Here is a 23,655-nt window from a genome sequence, read left to right as displayed (position 1 = left end):
AAAATTTTACAATTTTCAAACAGATCATCAAATGATGTATGATGTGATTTATCTCAAATTTAGTGGCAGTCATTTATGAAAAGAGATAGGAATACATCAAAAAAATTTATTCAAAATTTATGTTTACATGACAGAAAGCATTAAAATTACTATTACTGTAATTCATATAAAGTGAACACAACTGTGGTTGTTAGACATTTATTTTATGCCACATATTTTAAATTATAAAATATGCAGTAAGGTAGTTTTTTGTTTTTGTTTTTTTTTCCGTTCTTGTTTTTTTTTTAATACAAATTTCTTTTTTTTACCAAGATATCCAGATTCTTTTCCATAAAATCAAAGTCTTTCAGGACCTTCCCATTATTATAAAAAAAACAACATGATAATTATTCTTTACTAATTTTCTACTGTATAGCACCTTGAAACAAACAAATACTTCTGTCATTTTTATCTTTTCAGCTATTCAATCTTTTACCTTCATACATTTTCTGATGACCTTTAATCACCACAGATGTTCTATAAATATATACACAACTTATATCTCATTAACATTCTACCAGGTTTCAGATTCATTTACAGAACAAAATTCTATTCGATGCAATCATCACTTATGCAACTCCTACACTGTACAATTTTTGTCTATTTTTACAGTCTTCATTCCTTTATCTCAAATGAAAGTTTTATTCAAATCACTGTTAGAAAGATAAAGAAATGTTTTCAAGTTTCATCAGCTCTTGATTTACGTTTCTTTGATTTCCCGCCTTCCGCCTCCGATGATGTTCTTCTCCGTCTGGATTCCTCCTCCTGCAATATATAAATAAAAAGCATTATTTCTTCCATACAAGTAAACAAATCAAGATTAAAATCAAATTTATAAATAAAGAGTTTTTCATCGAGATGTATATGTGTAACTTGAAAACTAGCAGTGTCAATTTGATGATAAATATGTAACTTTGAAGAAACCTTTGACAGCTTATACATAGCTAAAATGTTGGATGCATGATTTAAATAATTTGATAACAAAATTCCTGTATTTTACATTTAACAGTTCAAAAACCAAATGGAAGAATATGTGTTAAGTGTAACTTTGAAAGTAAACAAGTAACTTTGAAATAAAAGTGGGGTTGTTTTCATTCTGATTTTAGCACGGTGGTTGGTTGACCGAACAGGCTTTTCAGGATAACTTATCTTTAACTACCAAATTTCTCATAAAGTGACTAAGTTTAACTTTGAAAATAATTGTGTAACTTTAAAATAAAAATATAACTTTAAAAGTAATAGTGTTTATCACACACCCGTGCCGATTTTGCGACTCCGTAAATATGGTATTGCACGGCCGTGCATATATTTTGACGCGACGTCATTAGCGTTATACAAACATAGTGTAAAGACGCGCTAAATGTTAACGTTATACTATAGGCGCGTCAATGTAAAATTACTCTTATTTCACTTTAAACGGTGTTTATTTTTGGTATGTGATAAATAGAATATTAAATTCGTGTAAGTTCAATACTGAATTCATTGCACTCGTTGAATAAAATAATATTATGCTCGCCACTGGCTCGCATAATATAATTTTATTCAACTCGTGCAATAAATTCAGTATTAAACTTACACTAATTTAATATCCTCTATAAACAAGTAACTTTGAAAGTTAACATGCTACTTGTAAAGTAAAAGTTTAATTTTGAAAGAAACATGTAATTTTGAAGTGAATATGTAACTTTGAAAGTAAATATGTAAATTTGAAAGTAAACATTTAACTTTGAAAATATAAGTTTAACTTTGAAGGTAAAAGTATAATTTGAAAGTAAGCAAGTAAATTTTAAAGTACATGTAAACATGTAATTGTAAATTTGAAAGTAAACATGGTTTTGTAAAAATGAAAGTGTAATTTTGATAGTAAAGTGAATTTTTTAAAGGAAAAGTGTTAACTTTGAAAGTAATGTTTAACTTTGAAAGTAAAGTGTAACTTTGAAAGTAAACATGTAACTTTGATAGTAAACATGTAACTTTGAAAGTAAAGTGTAACTTTGAAAGTAAACATGTAACTTTGATAGTAAACATGTAACTTTGAAAGTAAAGTGTAACTTTGAAAGTAAACATGTAACTTTGATAGTAAACATGTAACTTTGATAGTAAACATGTAACTTTGATAGTAAACATGTAACTTTGAAAGTAAAGTGTAACTTTGAAAGTAAACATGTAACTTTGAAAGTAAACATGTAACTTTGATAGTAAACGTGTAACTTACTTTATCACTACTCTCATTTCTCCTTGTAGGTCGCAGTAACTTCGCCTCTGTATTCTGAACCATTATTTGTGTACTTACATACTGCTGAAATACAATTATAGATGGTGTAACTTAAATATGACTATAACTTATTAAGAAGGTAGATAATTATTACTGTTACTTGTATTTTGGTTCTGTTTAGTAACTTTAAATTTATGTTACAGGTGAAGGAACATAAAATTATTACATACATCTAGAGAGTACAGCCAACCTATCTCACAATTAAGTATTCACCTTTTATAATAATCAACCTTTCAGCATTTAAAAGGGAGAAGACTGGCAGAAAACAAAACCATTTGAAAGCTATGTTGTAACAATACATCCAGACCAGCCTACACATCCATGTTTAGAGATCATGCTGTGTTTATAATTGGCTGCTCAAGTTATAATATTAAATACTGAAATCTATCAAACTACAAAATTAATGGACCAAATGGCATGTCCTTAACATTAAAAGGGACTGAACTGAGGTTTTTTGAAATGACAAAACTGGAAATATTTTCCAGAGATTTGTGTACCATTTGAAGTATGTCTGAACCCATAACTTGTGTGTCAATGTTCAGCGTTGCAATGCTTTTCACTCAAATCAGACTGAGAATTTCACTTTCTATTTTCATTTGAATTCTTAGTATATTTTTAGTTATCCTTTGCAGAATTTTCGCATTTTGAGTACTTCGCAATTAAACTTTTATGTCTTTAGGCTTTTTGACCACAGAGGAACTCCTTTAACTTAGCAGTGTTCAGGTTAAGCTCTTGACTATCTTTCATTATGATGAAAGTAATGATCTTTAAATGTAACCTCCATAAATCTCGATTAGTATTAGTAGTCTGAGGGAGGGTTCAGGTTAATACTGACATAACCTCTTTGAAGTTTAAGTTCTGACAAATGAATGTACATCTGTTGAGGGGAAGAAGGCAATATAAATCATTGAATTATTACCTCTATTTGCTCAAGAACGTCGTTGTACATTTCTATGGCCATTCTATACACATCATGGTTGGAATTGTTGTACATGATGGCGTTTGTAAACATGAGCATCATGTCTCGCTGAAACTCCGATGTTGTTCGTATTGTACCATTCTCAATATGTCGTTTAATGATCGTCAAATCTTTTGGCCTGAAATGAAAAATTATCAATGCTAAAACCCACCAAAAACAAACTTTTAACTACCTACTACATGTACTAACTTTCTTTTCAAATATGTGAAAATTTCATGCTTATGACTTCTTCTTGACAACTGGATAAAATGATTTGAAGGAAATGATGAAACTTAAATCACATAATACCATGTTAGCAAAAATAAAATGTTGCATGCAACTTTTTAGGACATTGGCAATAAAATTTTGTCACAGTAAAAGACATGGCAGAAAACTGTTTACTTGATATTATAACTCAAAGGTTCTTCTACTTGCAAACATCTTTTAAAGTTTCAAGATTTAAACATTTCATTAGTGAAGACTTGAGAATGTAAAGGTATGGAACATGTTATTTATACCTCTTAACAACAATAGAATAGCCTGGTGCTATATCATCTGTGACCGGATGAAGAAATACATTGGCATACCTGAAAAATAAACAACAATAAAAGGAATGCTGTACTCATATACTTTTTATTATTTTAAATTTTACAAGTTATTCTTATATTTTGATCTACTTTGTTACATACACTGTCATGTTAAACTCGTAAAATGGACATGTACTACTTTGAAATTCAAACTGTCCTTTGTTAATAAAAGGGGTTTGACATCATAATGCTAAAATTAAGCTGCCAATGATACTGAACCTGGTCAGACTGCACAGATGGCCTGACTGCACAGCTGGCCTGACTGCACAGGTAGTATAGTCAAGTCATAATCACTGACAGCATTATAAAGGATAGACATCTGAAACCACTTGACCACCTTCCTCCTTAAATCTGAACTTTAAAAAAAAAACACAAAAAAACATTTCTGATCAGTTTAAAACTAAGACAAGGTGAGCAACACTTACTTGTGGTTAGCAGCAGCCCTCCATACAAGCATGATAGATTTCTTCCAGGATTTGTAAGCTTTGTCGTCCTCCGTATCTGAACTATAATCATACAATGATAGCACAATTATGCACATTCAGTGCTATGAAACAGAGATATATAGAAATTTGTTGAAGTTAAAAATATATCTGAAAATATGAACTGGAACTTTTGTTCAACAATTGCTGGTAATTTGCAACAAATTATAGCTATTTGAGACTGAAGAAATTGGATAAACTTCTCTCTCCTTGTGCACCTGATTATGCATTAGTATAAACATTTTCAAGAGTGCACAAATCGAAGTTCTAAATAGAAAATATTGCGAGAAAATGGACAAATAAATAAAATCAGTCACATGCTGTGACAATGTCTTAACTTTCTTATTTGCATGTTATATCAACCAGAAAAAACCAACAACAAACAAATAACTATTATACCAGTGTGAGCTATGAGGACTATTGGGGATGGATTCTGACAGCGCCATGTTACCAGAGGTCGGAAGTGCAATACTTGAGTCACCATCATCATCTGTAGTCTCCGCATCACTCGGACGAGAACTTAAATCATCCTAGAAAACATAAATTGAAATGAGCCGCATTACAACTAAACTATTATAATGGGTTTGCGACCAGCATGGATCCAGACCAGCCTGCGCATTTGCGCACTCTGATCAGGATCCATGCTGTTCGTTTTCAGACCCTATAACAAGTAGAGAAACTGATAGCAAACAGCATGGATCCTGATTAGACTGCGCGGATGTGCAGGCTGGTCTGGATCCATGCTGGTCGCAAACGCACTATGTTGGTTTTGTCGTGACGTGGCTCAAATTATGCAATTAGTCTTCAATACATTAGTCAACAATTTCCAATAATATCACAAACTAAGTATTCGGCCAGTTGTCATCATCTTTGAACTAAAATATTAATAAGTAAGCCCTTTTTTATTAATCATTGATATTTTAAAGGCCCATTATGCCTCAGAAATGGTTTTAGTTTTATTTCTATACATTAGCATACCTGAAAAATAAACAACAATAAAAGGAATGCTGTACTCATATACTTTTTATTATTTTAAATTTTACAAGTTATTCTTATATTTTGATCTACTTTGTAACATACACCGTCATGTTAAACTCGTTAAATGGACATGTACTACTTTGAAATTTGAACTGTCCTTTGTTAATAAAAGGGGTTTGACATCATAATACTAAAATTAAGCTGCCAATGATACTGAACCTGGTCAGACTGCACAGATGGCCTGACTGCACAGCTGGCCTGACTGCACAGGTAGTATAGTCAAGTCATAATCACTGACAGCATTATAAAGGATAGACATCTGAAACAACTTGACCACCTTCCTCCTTAAATCTGAACTTTAAAAAAAAAAACACAAAAAAACATTTCTGATCAGTTTAAAACTAAGACAAGGTGAGCAACACTTACTTGTGGTTAGCAGCAGCCCTCCATACAAGCATGATAGATTTCTTCCAGGATTTGTAAGCTTTGTCGTCCTCCGTATCTGAACTATAATCATACAATGATAGCACAATTATGCACATTCAGTGCTATGAAACAGAGATATATAGAAATTTGTTGAAGTTAAAAATATATCTGAAAATATGAACTGGAACTTTAGTTCAACAATTGCTGGTAATTTGCAACAAATTATAGCTATTTGAGACTGAATAAATTGGATAAACCTCTCTCTCCTTGTCCACCTGATTATATAATGCATTAGTATGAACATTTACAAGAATGTACAAATCTATGTTCTAAATAGAAAATATTGCGAGAAAATGGACAAATAAATAAAATCAGTGACATGCTGTGACAGTGTTTTAAACTTTCTAATTTGCATTTATCATAATATCAAACAGAAAAAAACAACAACAAACAAATAACTATTATACCAGTGTGAGCTATGAGGACTATTGGGGATGGATTCTGACAGCGCCATGTTACCAGAGGTCGGAAGTGCAATACTTGAGTCACCATCATCATCTGTAGTCTCCGCATCACTCGGACGAGAACTTAAATCATCCTAGAGAACATAAATTGAAATGAGCCGCATTACAACAATACCAACATTATAGGTTTGCAACCAGCATGGATCCAGACCAGCCTGCGCATCCGCGCAGTCTGATCAGGATCCATACTGTTCGCTTACAGACCCTATAACAAGTAGAGAAACTGATAGCGAACAGCATGGATCCTGATCAGACTATGGGATGTAAGGCTGGTCTGGATCCATGCTGGTCGCAAACGCTCTATGTTGGTTTTGTAGTGACGCGGCTCAAATTATGAAATAATTCTTCAATACATTAATCAACAATTTCCAATAATATCACAAACTAAGTATTCAGCCAGTTATCATCATCTTTTAACTAAAATATTAATAAGTAAGCCCTTTTTTATTAATCATTGATATTTTAAAGGCCCATTATGCCTCAGAAATGGTTTTATTTTTATTTCTCTAAAAAGCTTTTATTACTCATGTCCTGTTATAGTTTCTAATATAAATTACATATATATAGAAATTGCTTGTAAAAAAAGTTTTCTATCTCCTTTGGATGGTTTTATTATCAAATCAATAGATTTTATATTCTCCCCAATTCACTTTATTTCCACTTCACTTTATAAATTTATATTTCAAGTGTGTCTATGGGTTTATTAACAAAATAACATTTAAAGGAAACATTTAGTTAAAAAGACATACAGTGTTGGATCTCCTAGCAGATCTTATACTACTTCTCCTGGCTCCAGATGACCCTCGACCTCCTAAATCAACACAGTAATACAAGAAAATCATTATTTACTGGAAATAAATATATTAGTTTCAAGTTTAATTATGTTTCCTTTTTCTCTTTTTAAAAAAAAAATATTTAAATCTACTCACAAATGAATGTATTTATAATGATTAATATGTTGACTGTCATGCTCTGAACATTAATCTTGTTGAATCAAGTTCACATAAAGAATTCTAAAATCATTCACAGAATTCAAACCCAGACAAGAGGGGGAACACATAATTTTAAATCTATATAGCCACATAACCTGGGTTGATATTTGATTAATATAAAATGAACTTCATAATAATAATACATAAAACATCTTAACATAAACTTGCCTTTAGATCTACGTGAGCTTGATTTACTGCCAGCCTCACTAACACGTGAAGATATACTACTGGCTGGTGAAGGGGGATCGTCTTTCACTAACACCTCGTCTTTAACATAACTTGTTGTTGTCACAGTCTCCTCTACTTCTGGTACTTCCTCTATCACTGCCTGTAAAATCATTCATTCATTCATACAGCATTATAATCTTTAAATATTTTTCTGTTTTCATTAAAACATGAATTAGAGTTCAAAAATAAGAAATATGCAAAGTAAAACTGAACTCGGTGAGCAATTTCTAGCTGTATAATATGTTGAAGTTTAAATTTTTTTTTTTTTAATACCTAAAAGTTTGCTTTTATTAAACTCTAGAAATGGGATTATCAGTGATTAATATATGAGCTAGTGACTGGATATAAATAATCATATATTTGTTTATTTGTTTTTGGGTTTTACGTCACATCGACACAGTATAGGTCATATCGCGACGTTCCAGCTTTACTGGTGGAGGAAGACCTCAGGTGCCCCTCCGTGCATAAGTTCAGGCACGAATGGGCACCTGAGTAGAACCACCGACGTTCCGTTAGCTAGCTGGATAGCTTCTTCACATGAAAGAATCCAAAGTCACCGTCGGGATTCGAACCCACAGCGGTGAGGGGCAAGTGGTTTGAAGTCAACGACCTTAATCATATATGTTAAGCAGTAAGTTTTTTTATCTTATAAAGAACCTACCTTTATATTAGTAACTAAATAATAGATACGTATATTTTATAATTTCTGAAATATCAATGATCAGACTTACTGCCTCTTGTTTAGGTTGTTGTGTTTTAACAGGACTCTCATGTGTCGTGACTTCTATAGTTTCCTCGACAACCATATCGTGACACTCCACTATTTCTTCCTTCACATCCATACTCTCCACTTCTATCACTGAAATAGATTACAAAATAGATCACAAATTGTTTGAAACGATTATATTAGCACCTAGTCTGCTTGTATGTAAAAGTGATTTGCCATTGCAAACAATATTGAGCCAAGCAAGCCTGAACTTCCATGCATCCAGACCAGGCACTTTACTTAGGGTATCTCAATTTTTGTGTTTTGTTATTGAAATCCATTTAAATTTGAATGGACTATTCCAAATTCAAAGCAGGGTGAATCTATTATTATAATTCAGGAGGTTAAAGGTTAATGAATACCTTATTTTCAGAGGTTTCATTTTGACCTGGAAGCAGGTTTATTTCTTTGAGAAAAAGAAAAAAATAACTTTTTGGAGAAAAGAAAACAAATTTTGACAAGGTGAAATTAAAGCATTGTACAATACCTTGATCTGTTGATTCAACATCTACTTCAGTTTTAACATCAGCTATTATCTCAACCTCATTCTCAACTTTGATATGTGCTTCCATAGCAACTTCTTCTATATTTGGCTGTTCTTCTGTTACTAAATATAAATCAAAACATAACTTGATCAATATATTATATATAATAACAGGTAGCTGAAATGTTCAAAAGATGAGACTTTTCCATCTTAAAAATCTAAACAATTACAACTGAAATATAACCCAGTTGTAAACTCTTTGTTTAAGAAACTGAAGCATTTTTTATGTGAAAGAATTGTTAAGTTTTTATTCTTTTCATTATTTTTCCTTTCTTTTTTCATGAATTTTGCAGGGCAGGCATAAAATGGTTGTGTTATGATGGGTAAACAAAATGTCTCGAAATGTATATATACTGTAATTTAAACTTCAGAGTAAGTAATGAATAAATATGAAACACAGATAAATAATGTATGAGAAAGTGCAAAATCACAAAAAAGGAATTGTTTACAGCCAAGTACAAATTGTGTATCACTTGAACTATTATTCTAATACCTGGTGTGGTTTGAACAGTCTCGGTTGTAGCTTGTTCTATTTGTTGATTGGTTAATTGTTGGAGAGCTTCTGCCTGATTAGCTGCCTTCAAAGCATGGTTAGCCTCTGCTTCCTTTATAAACAAACAACAATAAAAATGTTAAGGTTTTAGCTCATCCCAAAGATATGACCATTTATTTTTCTACGTGATGCATATTATGGTCTCATTGGCCTCCCGTGCAACAAAATAGTGTCATCACAAAAAATCGACTTGCATACATATTTAGTATCATTCAGTGAATTACTGAATTCAAAATTTATAGGTCACCTTTTGGTTGATAATACAGTCTAACTTGCCCATGCGACCACGTGTATTAAGCGACTTTTGTCTTAAACGACCACTTTAAATTCCCCCCGATCATTTTCTCTCTATATCTTTAATGTATTAAGCGACTTTTGCTCAACGCGACCAGCGACCGCTAATTAGTCTCCTTATTGACATCAATCTTTTCATTAAACGACCACTTTTACCTGTCAAGTAATTGTGTTTTTAGAGAACGCCACCTCGTTATGTCACAAGTGTCAGCAATCAAAACACAACAATAAACGTGTGAAAAACTCTATTTCCCATACCGTTTTAGCGTATGCAAATGAAGTTAAGTATACGCGTGACGTGTATTATCCAATAATATCGGATAAACAATGCAACGCTCCGCCCATACTGAGATGGTGTATACGCTTCGCTTGTTGACATTTAGACTGCATTGAATTGACCTTGAACTTGATCAGCCATTAAATAAATCGTAACAAATAGATGTAGTTTGTTTATTTCAAATGAAAAATGCACAGCAGAAAACATCTTCACTAATAGGGTTTTCGTGATGGAGACAAGGAAAAACAACGGAGAAGTTAAAAAATTCTGGAAAAAATGTCAAACATGTACGTAATGGATCAAAACTGTTTTGTCAATAAATATCAGAACGTTATTTTTACATTTGCATCCGTTTAGATTATCGAAGCGTACTTATTATTCAACATTTATATAAAAATGAAGTTGAAAAACAATCCCATCGAATAAAAAAGATGTCATTTATAAATGTTGACTTTTATATCATGCTGACTGTCTTAAGAGACCGTTTCATTAAGCGACCGTTTTTGGTGTTTCCCTTGCCCGGTCGCTTAATACACGTTTGACTGTAACATTTGAGGACATGAATGGTGACATGTCCAGGGTCCGAACTCTCAGTGTCTGACAGGGTGGATGGAAACTTCATTAAATAAGTTTGAAAGTGAAAATTATATGTCACTTCACATTCTATTTTAGTCCGTCCCTTTGTTTCTGTCACTTTCCATTTTGTAATGACAAAAGATTTCATGTCATAGCACAAATGAATTATTTCTACAAAGCCCTTCCATACTTACAGCTTTAATTTGTTGGAGACTATCTACAGAGCACTATACTCTGTAGTACAGAAGACAATAGTGTGTCATATCAATAATGAATTATTTCAGCAAAGCCCTTCCATACTTACTGCTTTAATTTGTTGGAGACTATCTACAGAGCACTATACTCTGTAGTACAGAAGACAATAGTGTGTCATATCAATAATGAATTATTTCAGCAAAGCCCTTCCATACTTACTGCTTTAATTTGTTGGAGACTATCTACAGAGCACTATACTCTGTAGTAAGGAAGACAATAGTGTGTCATATCAATAATGAATTATTTCAGCAAAGCCCTTCCATACTTACAGCTTTTATTTGTTGGAGACTATCTACAGAGGAATGTTTACTCTGTAATAAGGAAGACAGCAGTGGTGAAGTGGGCGGAGCTGGTTTTGTATCAACTGGCACTGATTGTGGAATCTCAATTGTGATTGGCTGAATCATGGTGGGCGTGGTCGGAAACTCATCATCTGTCGTCTGCAAATATGTATTTTTTCAAAGAAAACGTTATACATGATATTGAATATTCTTTGAACATAGAGTGACCATATGCTATTTATTTTTGTTGACAAAACACTCATTTTAAAGTTAAGTTTAATTTTAGGACAAAGCCCTTTGTGTTAACACATTCAGTACTTAAAAGATACAAACATTTGTTTTCCAATAAAGGTTAAGTAAATTTTGAGTCTTATTTCTAACACTTTTTAAGTGAAAAACATAGACTTCCCCTGGTTTATTTCAGTTTTAAAACATAGTTACCTCCCCTGGCTCATTTCAGTTTTAAGTGAAAAGATAAAGTTACCTCCCCTAGCTCAAATAACATCACTATGATGGATGTGCAGACTGGCATGGTTCTATGCTGGTAGTAAAGGTGTATAATTATCAGTACCAACAGGGTAAGAGTTATGGCTATTTCAGTATAGTGGTATTTCATTTTGGTGCATAGTATTATACATGTATTGCATCATGTGGGTTTGAATTTTGATAGTTTAGTCACACTGGGCTTCACTTTCTGTTTATTATAACTTACATACAAAATGGACAACGAAAACATACATAAAATCTTTACAATTAAACATTGCTGCACTCTATACAGACATGTAATAATTGTTTTACCTCCACATTTAGGGTATCTGGCATGGAATCCTGTGTACTCTCGTCCATCTCAGACACAGAACTTACTGTACTTGGAGTTCGATGTATACCACTGCTGCTCATCTTACGTAATGCTGCAAAATGTAAAATAAAATCATTTCATCTTATATGAAAGTGACATCATTCACAACTTTCAAGATTAATGCATTGTAACCATAGCAACCATATTTCTTGAATAAATTTTAAAAAAGGCACATCATCTCAATTAGCTCTCCGATCTATACAAATGTGCCAAATTTCATCAACCTAGCATCAGTATACAAGGTTCTAGTAGCAACTCAGATATATTCTTTTTTAACTATTTTCATTACCATAGGAAACACATTTTTGTGTGATGGGAACTATACTTCATCAACCTAGCAAAAAAACACTTTAAGAGTTATCACAGGATCCCACCTATGTTCCCTTTCCATTTACCATTTAGGTACCATTGTTTTTACCTTTTAGGTAACCATTGTTTTTACATTTTAGGTAACCATTGTTTTACCATTTAGGTATCCATAAGCCAATGAAAAAAATAAATTGACAAACATTATCTCCATATTGTCCTCTATCAACATACTAAATAACCATGTATCATCAACCTAGCTTTTGTACTTTTTGAGTTATGGCAGGATCCAGATTTGTTCAGTTTTTATTGGTTTTTACCATTCCTGTAACCATATTCACTCCATGAATTCAAACATATGTTACTGTACTTTATTCAATACATGTTTATACCGACCTTGAGCTTTAGCTCTCTCAGCAATCTCCTCTGCAAGTTTCTGTTCCTCTTCCTTTTTTTTCTCCTCTGCTGCTTTCTTCTCTCTAAAATATATAACAATCTTCCCTCTAAAAACAAAACAACCTTCTCTCTAAAAACATAACAATCTTCTCTCTAAAAACATAACAATCTTCTCTCTAAAAACATAACAATCTTCTCTCTAACAACATAACAATCTTCTCCCTAAAAACATAACAAACTTCTCCCTTAAAACATAACAATCTTCTCTCTAAAAACATAACAATCTTCTTAGAACTTCCCCAGGCCGATTTAGCGCCCAGGTGCTGGGGCGCTGGTTTTCCCATTTACAGATCACCGGGGCGCTTGGATTGGGCTTGCATGTTGATCTTAGGGTTTGTAGTTTTAACAAGGTGACCTCTACTTAATTAGGAATTTCACTAAGTCTGCAGACTTTTGTTATTGTAGATCACAAGTAGCTCTTTAGCATAAAATGGTTTATAATTGACTGTGACTTGAAATAAAATTTCTTGTATCTTTTACAACACAGAGGACCTTTAGTAAATCATAGCCTTGAGACTAAGAACTGCAACAGATTTTCAAGAGATCACATTTACATAATAAACATTTTTCCAGTCAAAAATAATATTTAATAATGATTATTACATAAACTTACGCTTGCAAGGTTTCCCACATTTCATTAATCTTGCCATCACATTTACCAAGTCTGATGGCTTCTACCTCTTTCTTTAGTTTCCTGCAATCAATACATATGTACATTTTATAGGAAACTATCTATCTGTTGATATTATAAAGATAAACAAAACAACAAAAGCTGTATTGTCTTACTGCATTTTTTTAAATCACTTGGCCAATGACCATATTTATACTTTTTTTTAAAAACTATCATTTTATTTCTAATTTACGATTTAGGTCATTAAATCAATACTGAAGCGCGTTTACTTGTATCTTTGCTGTTCATCCTGAATAACAACTTTGAGTTCCTCTATACGCTCTATTGTCAGCTTACGTACAATCTGATTGGCTGGGGTTTCCACGACCTCTCGTTCACCCTTCTCTCCACGCTTTCGCCTAAAAACGAAAATTTCATAATGGTTTTAAAAATAAATTTGAGCCGCGCCATGGCAAAACCAACATAATGGGTTTGCGACCAGCATGGATCCAGACCAGCCTGCGCATCCATGCAGTCTGATCAGGATCCATGCTGTTCGCTTACAGACCCTATAACAAGTAAAGAAACTGATAGCGAACAGCATGGATCCTGATCAGTCTGCGCGGATGCGCAGGCTGGTCTGAATCCATGCTGGTCGCAAACGCATTACGTTGGTTTTGTCGTGACGCGGCTCATTTTACTCGTCATCATTCTTAATTTCTCTAACTTTACTTTGCCAGGAATATTTCTTTTTCAATATTAAGCTTGGCCAGGATTGAAATGGATGAATAAAATAATTTAAGGATCCATTAATCTTTTTTCCCTATATTAAAACTTTTTTCAGATTGTTTTTTTGAATACTGAATAAAACATAAAAGAGAATTACAAATGTCTTTATCAAAATGTTAACTCAAATGCATGCTTTTATAGGAAGTACAATATAACAAAACAGTATCGGTCATATGGCAAATTTCAGCTTAACTGGTGGATGAAGACCTCAGGTGTTCTTCCATGCATTATTTCAGGCATAATCAGGCACCTGAGTAGAACCACCAATGTTCCGTCGGCTAGCTGGAAAGCTTGCTCACATGAAATACACATGTAATCCAAAGTCCCTGTTGGGATTTGAACCCACAGCAGTGAGGGGCAAATGGTTTGAAGTCAAACACCTTAACCACTCAGCAGAGACTATTGAATGTTACAAATAAGTTCAATGTTTCATATTCATAGGAAAATATAAGCCAGACCAATTTCCCCTATAAAGTTATATAACAGCAGTTCCTATCTCATTTCATATGTGGCTTCAATTATTTCAAAATTCCCAAAAGAGACGATGTGCAACTTATTTTCCCCAATTCCATTGATCTGTTGGTAGTCTAGTGATTTCTTTTAGTAGTGTGTCCCTTTTGGTTAAGATAATCAAATAGCAAGTACTATTACAGGGAAACAAAAACAATACTATCATTACCCTCACTTCTGATGAAAATAGAAAAAAAAAACATATTATATTCTTTAATTATCAAGAACTACAGAAAAACTTGAGTTTCAGGTAGAATTGTTTAATTCATGCATGCATTAATATATATTTTTGAAAGGGAAATTTTGTCAGAGATAGGGAATGGCCTAAATTAAATCTGTTGACCAAGAATGTTAAAAAAAGCCTTCAGGCAATAGCCATATTTTACCGAATAATTATGAATAATTGAGTAAATGATCTGCTGCAATAAGTATGATAGTAATGGTGTTTTGTTTTTTTTAAAATACAGTGAACACCCAGCAAAACATGATTTCTGCTAAACTGAAATCCTCAGTTAACCAAAAAACTTACTTTGGAGTTTCTGCTTTTTCCAATAGATCTGCATACTGTAAGGCACAATTCTGAAATGAAATGTTTTATCATATTAACTGATGATAATATCATCTTAAATCTATATAGAATCTTAAAAGCATCATTTAGAAAAAGGTTTTAAAGAACCAATAAGTGACATTTGTGATCTGTTTGATTAAAATCAAATGAGTAATATAGGAGAACATTGTACTTGCGTCTTTCTCCAAATATTAAGAAGAAATAACAAGAGGGCCATGATGGCCCTGAAGTCGCTCACCTGTATATAGGCCCCAAGGGCGGGGCCAGTTTTAACCCCAGGGCTTTTATTTGAACAAACTAGGTAGACACCCATTAGAAGATATTTCACGCTAAACATCTAAGGACTAGCTCGTTGAGTTTTTAAAAAAAATTTTTTTAAGTTTTAACTATACACATATAGTTAAAAGCAATGACACCCCCAGGGCGGGGCCAGTTTTGACCCAAGGGCTTTTATTTGAACAAACTTTGGAGACACTCACTAGAAGATGTTTCATGCTTGATATCTAAACTCTAGCTATTTGGGTTTTTACAAAGAAGATTTTTGCTATACACATAAATAAAATTAATGGCCCCCAGGGCAGGGCCAATTTTGACCCAAGGGCTTTTATTTGAAAAAACTTTGTAGACACTCACTAGAAGATGTTTCATGCTTAGTATCTAAACTCTAGCTATTTGGTTTTTTTCAAAGAATTTTTAAATGAAACACATATATTGAAAATCAATTACCCCCGGGGCGGAGCCAATTTTGACCCGAGGGCTCTTATTTGAACAAATTTGGTAGACACCCATTAGAACATGGTTCATGCTAAATATCTTAGCTCTGGCTCTTTGGGTTCTTTAAAAGAAAATTTTATAAGTTTTTACTATATGCATATAGGGAAAATCAATGACCCCCTGGGGCAGGGCCAATTTTGACCCCAGGGCTTTTATTTGAACAAACTTGATAGACACCTATTAGAAGATGTTTTATGCCAAATATCTAAGCTCTACCTCTTTGGGTTCTTTAAAAGAAGATTTTATAAGTTTTTACTATATGCATATAGGGAAAATCAATGACCCCCTGGGGCAAACCAATTTTGACCCCAGGGCTTTTATTTGAACAAACTTGATAGACACTCACTAGAAGATGTTTTATGCCAAATATCTAAGCTCTACCTCTTTGGGTTCTTTAAAAGAAAATTTTATAAGTTTTTACTATATGCATGTAGGGAAAATCAATGACCCCCTGGGACGGGGCCAATTTTGACCCAAGGGCTTTTATTTGAACAAACTTGATAGACACCTATTAGAAGATGTTTCATGCTAAATATCTTAGCTCTAGCTCTTTGAGTTCTTTAAAAGAAGATTTTATAAGTTTTTACTATATGCATATAGGGAAAATCAATGACCCCCTGGGGCGGGGCCAATTTTGACCCCAGGGCTTTTATTTGAACAAACTTGATAGACACTCACTAGAAGATGTTTTATGCCAAATATCTAAGCTCTACCTCTTTGGGTTCTTTAAAAGAAGATATTTTAAGTTTTTTCTATCGGTTGCCATGGCAACCAGAGTTCTGCATGGAATTAAATTCTTTGAACAATTTTTAAAGGTGACCACCAAAGGAACATTCCTGTGAAGTTTGGATGAAATTGGCTCAGCCGTTTATGAGGAGATGTCATTTAAAGTAAAAGTTTACAGACGGACGACGGACGGCCGGACGCCGGACGAAAAGCGATCACAAAAGCTCACCCTGTCACTTTGTGACAGGTGAGCTAAAAACAAGAGGGCTATCTTTACCATGGATGACCAATATTTGTACTTGAGCTAAATAATCTGACCAATTTACAGGATATTTGAACTGGAACAGTACCCCCTAGAGTGTTAGCAAGGTGTTTCCATATTTGGGCTGGGTGACCTAGTTTTTGACCCCCGAAGACTAATGTTCAACTTGCTCTAGAAATAAACAAAACAATTTATCTGACAAATTTTCAGGATATTAGCGCTAAAAGTAATCCTCTAGAGTGTTAACAAAGTTTTTTTCTATATTTCAACTCTGTGACCTAGTTTTTGACCCCAGATGACCTATATTTCAACTTGAGCTAAATCATCTAAACAACCTTTCTGACCAATTTCCAAGACATTTGGACCAGAACAGTACCTTCTAGAGTGTTAACAAGGTTTTTCCAATATTTGGGATTAGTGACCTAGTTTTTTTACTGCAGGTGACCCATATTCGAACTTGAACTAGAATTCATCTAAACAACCTTTCTGATGAATGTTTAGACTGATTCAGTAGCCCGTAGAGTGTTAACAAGCTTTTTCCATACTAGTCTTGGGCTGTAATCTAGTTTTTGAACCCAGGTGACCCAAGTTCTAACTTGAGCTAAAAATTCACCGAAACAAACATTCCCAGAATAAAGGCACTAGAGTGTTAACAAGATTATACTATTTTTTGGCTCCTGTGACAGAGTTTTTTATCTATGATGACCTATGATTGAACTTTTTCAAACAATTACTTTGACAAACATCCTGACTAAGTTTGGTGACAACTGAGGCAAAAATGAAATGTGACTACTAGATCGCTAACAAAACTAAATGTGGCTGGACAACGGACATACAATGATCCACAAAGCTCACCCTGAGCCAAAAAACAAAGGGTTTTCCTATCACAATAATTCACAGAATCACAGAAAATATAAACCAAGACATTGGATGCAGGCCTGGTTGAAGTCTCACATTTTTGTTTGTTTTGTTGAATATAAGTCGAACAGACACTTTACAGCCACTTTCTACCTTTGCTGATGGAGAAAAGTTAAAACATGATTTCAGGCACAAGTGGGCACCTCAGTAAAACCACTGACCTTCACTAGGCTAGCTGTAATGGAGGAATTTTCCACAAAAAAGTTGTTAATAAATGTTATTTTACCTTCTGAGAAAACCAGTCTGGGGGTCGGACAGATTCTATAAAAGGTTTTATTGCTCTGCTGACAGATACCCTGAAAAAAATATGAACAATGTACTTCAACAGATGGAAACATAATTAAACGGCTTCACATACAAAATCATACCAGTATTATCTAATATAGTAAAAGCAAGAAAATAATGCCATGTCATGTTGAAGCAACAGTTATAAAAGAACATAGATGTTTACAACATGTATAAGGCTTATTGTTTACACATTGGCAACTTGCAAATTTATGCAAATTTGTTACATTAATGAAAAAACAAATGTGTAATTTGACAGTATGAAGCTTAATTACAAACATTTATATCATGAATTAGAAGACCTGTTTGGTGATTTAACAAACAAATAAAAAAATGTTGATCTTAAAGTATTCAAAAAAATTATAAGCTAAGAGTAAACAACCTACCAGTTTTGGTCTCCACTTTTCTTTACAGAGGAGGCTAATGAAAGGCGTTCACGTGTTGACCATTTATCTAAAGGCCGCTTTGGCAATCTATATCCTATAATAAAACAAGAGCGATCAGTGATCACATGTTTTGCCTTATCATTGCAAAAAGCCAATGTTTCAACTACTGTGTAGCAGACGACACAAAATTCATTAACAGCGCACAACATGTTTTTCATTAAAGGGTCATAACTTAGCCCAAAATCATTCAACAGACAACAGAGAAATGATCCCTTTATGTTGCCATTACTTTGTAAAGGCCACACATAAACTATGTGTAGCAACATGGTTGTGCATTTACAGCATATTAAAGAAAGTAGACTCAGCAGAAACTTTGATTAAATTCAAATCTCTAGCTACTGCACTAGGTACTACATTGTTGGCTTCAGTTCCTGTTACCAGCATCAATATTAAATATACCATATAATCTTAAAGGGACTCCACTCAGGTTTTTTGACATGACGGGACTGGAAATGATTTTTTGAGATTATTACTCCATTTGATGTAGATCTATACTAATAACTTATGTGCAAAATTTCAGATCATTAGCGTGCTCCGTTTTTCCAGACTAATAATTATAATAGTGAACAAGAGCTGTCACAGGAGACAGCGAAGCTCGACTAATAAAATACTGGACACAGTAAGGAGGACAAAACTATGAAAGAAAAATCAATTATGTATAATTATGTATTAAGTTATGGTAAAAAAATAACATTGTTAACATAAATTCCAAGATCAAGGGGAATAATTCTAGAAATAGTCATGCTAGAGTTATGGACCTTGCCACACAACATTTGTGTAATGATAAGAAATATATATTTGAAGTTTGAAGTAGATACCTTAAAAAATAAAGAAGTTATTGTATTTCTTAAAGAAAATCCTAAGTTCAAAGAGAGATAAATCTGTAAATATTGCTTCAAGAGTTATGAACATTGTCACATAAAATGTAATTGATGATAAGGAATAAGTATTTGAAGTTTGAGGTAGATACCTTTAAAAATAAAAAAGTTAAAATAAAAAATAACATTTTTCTAGTAAATTAATCTAAGTTTATGGGGAGATAATTCTTGCAATATTGATGCTAGAGTTATGAACCTTGTCACATAAGATGTGGATGATGATAACGTAAATATATTTGAAGTATGAAGTTGATCCCTTTAGAAATAAATAAGTTAGAGTAAAAAATAATATTTTGTATGGAAAAATTTTAAGTTCAAAGGGAGATAAATCTGAAAATATTGGTGCTAGAGTTATGAACCTTGTCACATAAGATGGGGATGATGATAACGTAAATATATTTGAAGTATGAGGTTGATCCCTTAAGAAATAAAGAAGAAATAGTATTTTTTGAGGAAAATTCTAAGTTCAAGGGGAGATAAATCTGAAAATATTGGTGCTAGAGTTATGAACCTTGTCACATTAGATGGGGATGATGATAAGGTACATATATTTGAAGTATGAGGTTGATCCCTTAAGAAATAAAGAAGTATCAGTAAAAAATAGTATTTTTTAAGGAAAATTCTAAGTTCAAGGGGAGATAAATCTGAAAATATTGGTGCTAGAGTTATGAACCTTGTCACATAAGATGTGGTTGATGATAAGGAACATATATTTGAAGTTTGAAGTTGATACCTTAAGAAATGACAAAGTTATAGTGAAAAATATTTTACTGCACCAAAACTTTAATCTAAAATCTGGACGCGGACGCCGACGCCGGGGCGAGTAGGACAGCTCTCCATATACTTCGTATAGTCGAGCTAAAAATGACACAAAATTGAAAAGCGTTTAAATGCTTTTCACTCAAAGTCAAATCGAACTGAGAATAGCACAACATATGATTTTCAAATTATTTCTTGTATATTTCTTGGTTATATTTTATTAATATTTCTGTTTCAAGTGCTCATGTTTATCTATGTGAAAAATTAAAATTTTATGTTTTTAGGCTTATAAACCTCAGTGGAGTTCCTTTAATTCTTTCTTTTAAATGACCTGTCCGAAAACCTAGCTAAATACTGTGTTCTAGTACATGTATGTAACAGATTTAGCTTTGGGGAATTACAGCTATTGAAGTACACAGCATTATTACTTAATACATGTATTTCCAAATTTTTATAATTATTTTTCCATATTCCATTTGAAAAACTTGATCTGTTAGAAAATTATCAATGTTTTTATAATATTATCTATAACAAAATAAATTGTTTATAATGACAAGAGCGATCAGTGATCACATGATGTGTAGCCTGATGATAGCCAATTGCTACTATGTTGCAGGAGACAAAATCATCATCAGGCCAAAATGTGTTTTTTATTCAAGGGCCAAAATTCAGCAATACTTAGTAAACCTAAAATAACTTTAATGTGCACAAGAACATCAGGTACTGATCAATCTTGTAAAAGTTCATTCAAATTGCATAAGTGGTATATTAAAAGAGGAGCCATGGCTTTTTTCCCCTTCTATTGCAGGGGCCGTTATAAGGCTGCTTCCCCAAAGAATAATTCTTCAAAATCATGCAGTTTTCCCCAAAAATTGAATTTACATCAAGTTTTTTCTTCCCCTTTTGCAAATATAACATGTAATTTTTCACTAAAATTAAGGGCAGGGCTGCTTCCCCAACCTGTAAAAAAAGCCCTGGGACAGTCTGGAAAATCTTTAAAAATAACAATCATTACAGAGACATCACTCTGACAAAAACCACTGAACCGTAAAATACCCAGTATAGGCACAACTAGACATGATACTGATTATTCCTATAAAGTTTGGATGAAATTGCACCAGTAGTTTCTGAGGAATAGTTCAGACAAGTTTTGTGACCAGTGTGTATTTACATAAATTTGCTTGCGTCAAATTATTTAGACAATAATATTCAACTGAGCCATTTCATTTCAATTGTTTACATTTTAACTGTTTGATAAAACAAGAGCTGTCACCCAAGTGACGAATGCCCCCGAAAAGGTTTCTTAAGCATGCAGGAATTATGAAAAGAAAAGGGAATGAAAGTAACTAATTGCTTAATATTGTTCTTTGTATTATTGTACCTGTAATCTCTAATTGTGATAGCCTGAACCTTCAAAATATAAGTGTGACCTTAACCTTAAGAAGGGACATGATTCCTGGACGCGACAGAATGTTGTTATGAGATAAGACATTTGTGCAAAGTTATTTCAAAATCCCTCAATGCATTCATGACTAAGTTACAGTCTGGACATGATTGTTGTGTAAGTGGGGACACACAAAGGGACCGACAGACATGAGCCTTAGCCGCGACACATTGTCTTGATATGGTACACATTTGTGCCAAGTTATTTTAAAATCCTTCCATGCATGACAAATTTACAGTCCGGACATGAATGTGTATCTTCAAACTCTTATCAAGAGAATGAGTACCTTCAAACTATAAGTGTGACCTTGACCTTGAAGGTAGGGTCATGGGTCTTAGTTGCAACATGTCGTCTTGATGTGGTAGACATTTATGCCTAGTCATTTTAAAATCCCTTGATGCATGACAAAGTTACAGTCCAGACACGAATTTGTGTACCTATAAACTCTAATTGTGATATTAAAAGTGAACTTGAGCTTTGAGGTTGATACGTGATTGTTGGATACGACACATCGTCTTGATGTTGTAGACATTTATGCCAAGTTATTCTAAAATCCTTCGATGTATGACAAAGTTACAGTCCGGACACGATTGTGTGTACCTATAAACTTGTGAAAATGTGAAATTTTAAAATGTTAGTGTGACCTTGACTTTTGAGGTAGGGACGTAATTCTTGGACGCTACACATCGTCTTGATGTGGTAGACATTTATGCCTAGTTATCTTAAAATTTTTTGATGCATGACAAAGTTACAGACACGAAGTGTGTGTACCATTTTACTCTTTTTGTGATAATTAATGTGAAACTTCAAAATGATAGTGAGACCTTGACCTTAGAGGTAGGGACGTGATTCTTGGACACAACACATCGTCTTGATGAGGTAGACATTTGTGCCAAGTTATTTTAAAATCCCTCAATGTATGTCAAAGTTACAGTGCGGACACCAATGAAGTGGGGACACACAGATGGACAGACAAATGGACAAATGGTGTGATTTTAATATGCCTCCCTTCGGGGGCATAAAAAAAAGGACAAAAATATTTTTCACTATTGCACACCATTTATGTCAATCCACTTGAGCTCATATTTTGAATGTACAAGAAAAACATGTTTTGCTAGGTTACTAAATTTGTGAATATGGATGGAATATGGGAATATCAGTGATCAGGGGAGATAATTCACCTAAACAGCTAGTCACATTGTTTCCTGTGACACTTACAGAGTAAAAAGGCAACCTGAAGATCAATATAAACATCATAACACTTATGCAATTACATATGAACCAGACATTCTGTCAGAATATTCATTATTTGGGTGAGGGAAGACAAAAAAATTTAAAAAATTGAATTTTCTTTAGAAAATGCACGTATTCGATTTAAATATTAAAAGAACATGAACAGAACACGATGCAAATATAACTTTTCAAACAATTTATGTAAGAAAAACAACAACAAACGTTAAAGAAAACGTAGAACCAGGGACAAAATAAGAAAACATAAAATTATTAACTTCTTACCTGCGGGCGCAGCCATTGTTGTTGTTGTTTTAAAGATTCGATAAATTCCGTTCCCCGAATATCCGGAACATTTTATTATTCCAGCCCCCCCTCCCCCCCCCCCCCCACCACACACACACACACCCACCGCAGCCCTATATCCAGAAATAGAAATGAATGGTATATACATAGTGATGTAAGACAACGGCAAAAAGATGTATGTTAAAATAATTTCAACATTGAATATCAATTCATTGTAAATAATATTCACAGAAACATTTTTAATCGCATCGATTTATTCAGGGAATAGACATAATTATACACATACAATTTTATCACAGAAATCAACTTGCATATATATAAAAACACACAAATAAATGCACAAAAATAATTATAAGATTAATTAATAAGTATGTTCTATGTAACCCTAGGATTGCCCATTAAGCTAAAAGCTTATTTCCAATGGGGTCCATTTTCTGTAAAATTATTACACTAACTTACATAATAATAAATGAGTTATAAAGAAGTTAAAATTA

General features: G+C 33.2%; 1 protein-coding gene across 1 annotated transcript; it reads right to left on the bottom strand.

Annotated features, from left to right (window-relative positions):
* Positions 1-92: 92 nt before the first annotated feature.
* Positions 93-23,239, bottom strand: LOC132754095 (bromodomain-containing protein 8-like). Its single transcript, XM_060744690.1, has 23 exons — positions 23,141-23,239; positions 18,485-18,578; positions 18,040-18,109; positions 15,095-15,144; positions 13,557-13,685; positions 13,270-13,350; positions 12,597-12,679; positions 11,834-11,946; positions 11,024-11,194; positions 9,293-9,404; positions 8,743-8,862; positions 8,221-8,348; positions 7,430-7,589; positions 7,019-7,080; positions 6,213-6,343; positions 5,746-5,826; positions 5,549-5,675; positions 4,741-4,871; positions 4,285-4,365; positions 3,791-3,859; positions 3,234-3,411; positions 2,255-2,338; positions 93-804 (listed from the first exon to the last, which is right to left on the bottom strand). Exons 1-23 carry the CDS (start codon positions 23,154-23,156, stop codon positions 718-720), a joined length of 2,358 nt encoding a protein of 785 aa, XP_060600673.1. The 5' UTR covers positions 23,157-23,239; the 3' UTR covers positions 93-717.
* Positions 23,240-23,655: the final 416 nt, after the last annotated feature.

The sequence above is a fragment of the Ruditapes philippinarum genome, unplaced genomic scaffold (assembly GCF_026571515.1).
Source record: "Ruditapes philippinarum isolate M1 unplaced genomic scaffold, ASM2657151v2 ctg466_1_1_1_1, whole genome shotgun sequence".
Taxonomy (NCBI): Eukaryota; Metazoa; Mollusca; class Bivalvia; order Venerida; family Veneridae; genus Ruditapes; species Ruditapes philippinarum.
This window is presented reverse-complemented; position numbering and strand designations above follow the sequence as displayed.

What these genes read in the sequence shown, in the direction of transcription:
- LOC132754095 (XM_060744690.1), bottom strand. An exon ending in AGGGCTGCTGCTAACCACAA is followed by an intron (nt 5,676 to 5,745) that starts GTAAGTGTTGCT and finishes TTTTTTTTAAAG; the next exon opens with TTCAGATTTAAGGAGGAAGG. An exon ending in AGGGCTGCTGCTAACCACAA is followed by an intron (nt 3,860 to 4,284) that starts GTAAGTGTTGCT and finishes TTTATTTTTCAG; the next exon opens with GTATGCCAATGTATTTCTTC.